The 7,815-nt window shown below is 37.3% G+C and overlaps 1 protein-coding gene across 1 annotated transcript in view; it reads left to right on the forward strand.

Moving 5' to 3' along the window:
* The window catches only part of LOC118735051 (UPF0430 protein CG31712), a 370,122-nt gene extending 362,859 nt beyond the window's left edge, over positions 1 to 7,263 (forward strand). Inside the window, exon 5 of the mRNA XM_036464645.1 lies at positions 6,897 to 7,263. Coding sequence (XP_036320538.1) covers positions 6,897 to 7,064 — 168 coding nt within the window. The 3' untranslated portion in view covers positions 7,065 to 7,263. The remainder of the gene's footprint in view (positions 1 to 6,896) is intronic.
* Positions 7,264 to 7,815: the final 552 nt, after the last annotated feature.

Genomic DNA, 7,815 nt, shown 5'->3' on the forward strand with positions numbered 1-7,815 from the left:
AAGCTAAATAACACAAAGGTTACCTGTTTTTTAGATTTGCCCATATACATGTGATTTGCCCATGCTTTCGGTTCGTATCCGCTTTCTAAGCATCCTGCGAAAATGATTGTCAAATGGGGCACCAGACTCTCACATGAGTATTGTAGCATAGCGGAGATCACGCCGCCCGACCCCGCTCCGTGGAACGGACCGAAAGATTTGATGGCCCAAGCTACTTTCTCATTGTTCACAATATCTGAAACGTCTTCTATAGGAACACGAGGCAATTGGTCCGTGCTGCCTGGAAAGTGGGTGTCTATTAAACATTCAAGGTTTTCCTGGCTGGAGACTGTCCAAGAGACATCTGGCCTCAAGACACTTTCCAAAGCCGCGTCCGGCCTGGTTAATACCTTGCGGAGCCTCGACGCCTCATTTGTGGTCTCCAGCGCTCCGCAGAGTTCTTGCCAGGATTCTTTCTTTGCAGCCCTAATACTACTCTTGTATTTGTCAAAGATGGTTCTATGTTTGTTCCAGTCTTCCTCACGCCGCACAGTTTTTCGACTATATGGAGGAAGGTAGAAAAAAGTCATGGTGACAGTTGAAACAATAAACCAGTTGGGTTTAGAGAAGGAAAAGTAAAAGTCATAAATAAAAATTTCACATTACTCACCCTTCACAAAAAATGTTGCCTTCTCAATGCCCTTTTCTTAGTATTTGTGCTTAGAGATCAAAGAGAAAGTAACATTTTTGGTAGAAACGAAAACCCTGTTACTACTCACCCCCTCTCTCCACCAACGGTATATTTCCAAAAAAATATTGGAATCGACGCGTTACCGACTAATCAGTTTAGTTGTATTTGGCGCTGAACCCATTACAGCAAGTGTTTCTTTTTCAACTGTAATCAATTATTTAAACGTCCTGGAATATTCAGGTGAAGATATTTATCATTTATTTGGAATTTTCCTTTTTTTCAAAAAAGTTACTTTGAAATGCAGATGCTAAAGAATATTAGTAAAAAACATTATGAGTACCGATCCGCCAGGTCTTGAGATTAGACGCATGTTTTAGAGAACTTTATGTAGTTTTCGAATATATAAATTGATCTTTTCGCGTGACTTTGCAAATATATGTAATTTTCGATTTTTAACTTCGTTTTGCATAACTTCGTTAAAAAAATTTTTCCAACAATGGAAAATCTACCCAAATATTTGGAAAAAAGAGAATATTTACACCTATATAATTTTAAAGTAACAAAACAAAAATGTACCAAAATTCCATCATGTTAAATGACGCTCCCATATTTTTTGTTGAGTTTTGGACGTTATAGGGCGGTGCAATTATTCCATCTTTACCACATTTCATAATTCCCTACTTCTAATTAAAATTAGAGCACATGTCAAGTTTCAGCAAAATCGGTGGAGGTTTATTATTAGTTCCACCTGCCTCCATATACTTAGTCGAAACACTGTGCGCCAGCATCCTTTAGCCTTGTTGAAGAGCTTCCGTGCCGTCGATCTAAGTTGACCCAGTTCTTCGTTCCACCATACCGGCTTGGGCTTTGATCGTGGACGAGATATAGGACAACTCCGCTCGAAGCTCTTGGTCAGGACCGCGTTTAGACTAACTGCCCTATCACGATTAGCATTCCCCCGTCTAACCTCGGTTTTAATCGAGGTTAGTGTGTTGGACGCTAGTTCAGAGAAATTTTTCCAATCTGCTTTTTTAGGATTCCTAAAAGGTCGTGTCATACAGGTACCTCAGAATTTATCGCGAAGAGTATCCTGCTGTGATACGAAAAGGAACACGTGTCCGAAATGTTTCACTCATTTATGCTACTGGCTGTAGCTGAATCAGCGACCAGTGTTATATTAATAGCTTCTTCCCTAATCCTATTACGGAACGTTGGCTTATTACCCTTGTTATATATGACTAGGTTAGAAGAAACAATAACATCCAAAATAGACTCACCCCTGGTATTAGTGTCGGAGCTACCCCAAAATTCGTCATGTCCATTTGCGTCAAAACCTATTACTAAATTTAGCATGCGTGCTTGAGCTTGCACCACAAGCTGTCGGAAAGCAATTGGTAATGGTTGCTCCTCCTCATACAGTAGGTATGCTGACGTTAGTAGTAAACTATGCATGCGACTGTGTTCGCACACCCCCGTTGTCAAATCTCAATGGAGCGAAAATAAAGAGACTAACATCTTTCTTAGCTAATACACAGCTTGTTATCTTACCTACAGTTATTGGAATGTAAAGACGGTAGCCGTCTAACCCCAGTCCCCTAACCTTACTCCTAACCGGCCAGGGCTCCTGGATGATGTCTACATCCAGGTCCTTGTCTGCGATGAACTTTATTAAGTAGAGCAAGGCGGAAGTGGAGTATTGCAAGTTAATTTGCACCACTTCCAGTCTCCTCCCTTGCAGCTTGTAACATGTCTTCTGGGACACGTGCCTTAAGGGTGCCTAGCCCGAACTTGATGTTGCCTCCGAAATCCTTCGATTTCTCGAGCGACGTCTGGTCAGGGTGTCAAAGACACTACCTGCCTTTGAGCAGCGCTCAGCCCCGGGTTCTGACGCCAAATTAGCTTCAGTATTTTTTCCGCAGACGGAACCGGTGCCGGAATCGATACTGAGATAATTGGACGTACTGGGAGCCTATGATCTCGAGCCGAGCGCCCGGCCAGTGTGTGCTCACGCTACTAACGGCATAATTTTCTGTTGCCACAGTCAACAACGTTTCTGCCTTTCAGCCAGCCAGCTCCGTCGAAAATCAGTTCCTCCGTCTCGGCTTCAAGCTTCAGATCCCTGAGCTTGGCCTCTACAAGTAGTCAATGTTCCGACGTTGGCTTCCCATTAGGCTCAAGGTTGTCGATTATGGCCCTTGGAGATACATGGGCGAGTCCAAGGATGCCGATAGTTTCGGCTTCTTCGGTTCTTTTGTGAGCGGCTCGTCTGATGTGCATCTTTTGTTTTTTCTTACCTGGAGGCCTGTGGGCTGAGTTGTAGATGCCATAACCTCACCCGCTACCTTTTCCATCGGTCTCTTGGTCGGACTTGAGGAGGTCTTTGCGTTAGTTTTTTCGAACTTTGCAACGACTTTCTCATGCTTCTTCACTAGATCCTTATCTCTCTTTGTGAGGGATGATGGATCTTTTTCCTTCATCTTTTTAAGGAAGCGAACCGAGTTCTTATAGCTGTTCCTGGCTTTTTGAGCTCGGCTCGCCCACTTTTGCTGTGTCGTTGTGTGCTGCCCCTAATCTTGGGAGCAGACGCACACGGAAGCCGTTAAAGCAAGGGTGCCTGTGCCGCCCCTAACATGGAGTGCGGTCGTACAGCAAGCCGTTCAGGTCAGGTCATTTAGCGTTACCCAGGGTGCACCGTGGGGTGGCAACCTAAACTACGCCCCGAAATTTGGGAACAAATCTGTTTTTTGTCACAAATTCGACAAGGCTTTTTACTTATATACGCTTTTGGTCCCAGCCTGAGTATTTTATTACGTAAAGGTTCTATAAAAATAACAATTTCTTATTGGACTTTTTTAACAGAAATTTTATGAGCAAGGTTCTCCAAGCTGTCTTGGTGCTCTCTGCAAACCTCCTTTCTTATCTTTATTTTTATATTAGTCACCCTTCATTCTCTTAATTTTATACTTATTTCGCTAACCGTTAGATGGATATTAGGGCGGGTCGAAAATCTAATTTTTCTAAAATCCCTTGGTAATAGTGAAAATATATTGTATCATGAAGTCAACAACAAGCCTGCAAAATATTAGTCTTTTATTTCAATTGTAAAAGCCCGCGCATCGACCACCAAGTGACCCACAGCACACTAGTCGAATAAGACCAACTCCTGTTCAAAATTCTGGGTTCAGCAAAAAGGGTTGGTGCATATTATTAGATAATGAACCCGTTAACGCAAAAGATAAAGTTAAATATCATTTCTCGCAGCCATTTAGCTTATCGTTAATCTCAAAGTTATCTATTTTCAATAAAATTTGATAACTGCACTGGCCTATTGTCAAAAGATGGCAAGAACATCATTAATATTACTGGCGTGTATGTAGGTCGCTGGTTCCAAATATTCTAATATTTTTTTTTAATATTAGCTATAGCTTGCGAATTTGCGCAAATTTAGGAACAATTTCGGTAGCTCTAAGAGAAAATCCATTATTTTCACTCATCGTAGAAAAATTTTGTTTATGCAAATGAGTATGGAAACACTGGACAGGCACAACTTCGAAACACTAATAAGTTTACTTATGTTTACGCATACCATATAAAAATTGCAAATATAGGAAAATTACAAAAAAAAAATTTCAAAATATTTTTATTTTAAAATAGTTTGAACGATTTTCATGATATTATTATCTTAAATCAGTAACAGTAAGTCTCGCCCTCAATTTGGTAATTATTACTTACCGAGCGAGTAACATTTACCAAAGTTATATCGAAAAACTTAAGTGGATCTAAAAAATTTTTCTAAAAATATTTATCTTCAATTGTATAAATAAAGAACGAAAAATGACACTGAAGATGGCACAACGCCGAAACTAGTTTGTCTCTAAACCAAATTTGACAAGGGATGACGGAAAATCGTTGCACATTACATCACACTCCTACCCTGTCGGAAACACCAACAACGAAAATGAGAGTATAAATAACCTTTAAATGAAAGAACCCGATTACAGAAAAGTGTGCCAGGGAGTGATTTTTTTCGTTCAAGCTAAATGCAAAGCAATATCGTCCAATTGGAGAGTCATCAAAAGGATATCCCAGGATATGTTAAAGACTATTGCATTTACCTACAGTCACTTTTTCACATAATGGAATTAACTAAAATATTTAAGTATGTATAAACACTTATTGCGCACGTTCCCTACTTTCATATAACGGTATATTTAGAAAACGGCAAAAATGTGCTTCTTCGGTGACTAATGAAACCATACCGCACCAATTTTCAAGACTGCATTAATGGACCTAAAATGGGCCTTTCTTACCCTAATTGTATTATGTTAATATATGTAAATACTTATATTCTTAAAACTACTATTAACTTATCAAACGATTCATAATCTTTGACAATACATGTTTGACTTCATTCACCACGATCTTGAAAACTGACCAAATTGGCGTGACCAAGTCCATGGTCCTTTAGATATTATATAAACATCCGAAAGCATTAAAATGTTTGAAATAAGTCTCGCCTCACTTTTTACTTGGTTGCTGAAGTAATGAAGAATTGAAAATTCATAAGGGAAAATTATAGTTTTCTGTAAGTTTTATCTTAATATCTTAATAACTTGTAGACTTATTGAAAAATAGTAAATGAACGTGAGGTACTAAATTTTAATAACCATTAATTTGATATATCGTCCTGTTTATAACAATTAACGCATTCCATAGTTTTATTTTCAAATTTGATACACTTTGATTCAATTGCGCGGGCTAAAGATAAGTTTTAAATTAATCTTTCATAGCCAATAACCATTGGTTTGGACCTAAGACATCATAATATTACTATACAATATTTTCACCCATACAAAATCGACCCAGCCTAATGGATATGCTTACGATTTCGTTTTAGTGAAGAATTACTTAACTTTTGCTCATCACGGTCACAGATTTCAGTCACAACATCCATATTAACAAATTTGCACACTATTTTAAGGTATCCACACACCTACGCGATTCTGTCGGTGCGAATCTGTTCCGACAAAAATTACAACAATGCCGACCATAGTTTTAAATGAGGAACCACACACTTGTACGATTTTACTGGAGCGATTTATTCAAACATTCACAATTCTTCTTTTGGTCGTGCCGAAATCGCAGACTGCCCCGTTTTGGGAACGAAAATGGTCAATAGAAAGGCTTTGCAATATTAAAACAAAATTAAACCTAAGAAAACAAAATATATTTGATGCAGAAAAGTTAAGAATTTTATTTTCGTTGAAAAATACTTTTTGTTTGTCTATAAATTGACAGTTTTGCTGCGATAAAACGTCTGTAGCATCAAAAGCGGTGCGGATTCGTTGCGACATAAACGCGTAGGTGTGTGGATACCTTTATATTACGATTTTCGAAAACACGCTCTGAGCTCTGCAACAAAAAACTTCTAACTTAGCTTAGATTCGTAAAAGAAAGAAAAGCGATGACTACTTTGTTTGCAGTTGTGAGTTATGGGTTTTTATAAAATATATATATACATATATATATATATGTATTATGGAATGGCTTGCGGTTTCTCAAATCCTTATATCAAATCTTTATTCTATATTCAGATAAACAAATTATTTTCTTCTCGTTCCTCTCTACATGTATGAACTAGTGCATATTCAAGCTGTGGGCCCACTAGTTTTATTAAAAAAAAATATTATACTTGCATACTTACATAGGGCCCAAATAACACTGTTTTCGAAACTACGTTTTTCGCAGAATTTGGTAGGATGTATTAAAATACACCTTCAAAAATTTTTTATTTTATTTTTAAAGCCTTACCTGTTTTGATGTTTTTTGCTCTCCTGTATAATAACAAATTTGTTGGTTAGGGCCTTTGTGAATTAAGGTAATAAGTAGAGAACGACCGAACTTCCGAACGAAACGAAGGTAGGAAATTCATATTAAATATTAATTAATTTTTACATTATAACATAAAATTATTTAATTTCGAGTATAAAAAATGTAAGTTTTTGTTGTTAACTTAAACTAAACTGTTTTGATGTTAACTTAAACTAAAATGGCGATTTAAACCAATGTTCCGTTTTTTATTAGCAATAATAAAAATGTAGACTTTAAAAAATTCATTGATTAGTTTCGGCTCTAAGAATTGATATTCGGTCGTGCTCTAGTAACAATATTTTTAGTTTTTTTTTAGTATTGTTTTCCTAAAGTGTTGTCTTTCCTTATTTTTTAGGCTGAAGAGCGTTTAGCTATGATAGAAGAGCAGCGACTTATGGAAGAAACCCGTCAACGGATGCGCAAAGAAGAGGAAAAGCGTGTCAAAGAGGAACAAAAAATGATATTAGGAAAAAATAATTCAAGGCCGAAACTGTCTTTTTCTCTCAAACCTGGCGTTTCATGATTTTTTATTATTGTGTTAGCCGTAAGCTCTAACTTATTTATATCTCTATTGAAAACCCATCAGTAAAATGAAAATTGTAAAACAACATGTAAGTATGTATGTATGTAGATAATAATGAAAAATGTAATTTTTGAACTAATCAGTTATATCATGAACCAATAAAAAAAGATCACAGGAGATCAAAGGAGAAAAAAAAAGATTTGTGAGCGTTTTTGAAAGACGTTTGTTTGCTGTGAACTGGAGGGAATTTTCACACAGAAAGAGAACAAAGAAAAAAAAACAAACAATTTCCGTGCTTGAATACGATATATATGTATGTATTAGAGGTATACGCCGCCGAGCCACGCCGCCGCCGCCGCCGTTTTTTGTCATTCCTCACGCGCCGCCGTCGAGTTACGAAAATATCGGCGCGGCGGCGGCGGCGGCGTTCGGCGCCTAAGCAATTTTGTACAAAATTTTCATGATGTATGTACATTGAATACATCGTTTGAAGGAACTAAATACTACTTGTATAAAACACAATTTTACGAAATGAAAATTGCATTTTTAAATTAGTTTTTTTTTTCATAATTTGGGCAACTGGACAAGAATATGAACTCCTTTATTTTTCCAAAGATAGCGTAACTCAGAAAAAACATAGGTAACATATTTTTCGACGAAAGCGTTTATTACTGTTAAATTAGGGTCGAATACTGGTAATCTAACGATTTTTTTCCGCAGTAGACATTTCTTTTAAATACTACAACAATAC

The sequence above is a fragment of the Rhagoletis pomonella genome, unplaced genomic scaffold (assembly GCF_013731165.1).
Source record: "Rhagoletis pomonella isolate Grant_MI unplaced genomic scaffold, Rhpom_1.0 Rhpom_scaffold_00003, whole genome shotgun sequence".
NCBI lineage: Eukaryota > Metazoa > Arthropoda > Insecta > Diptera > Tephritidae > Rhagoletis > Rhagoletis pomonella.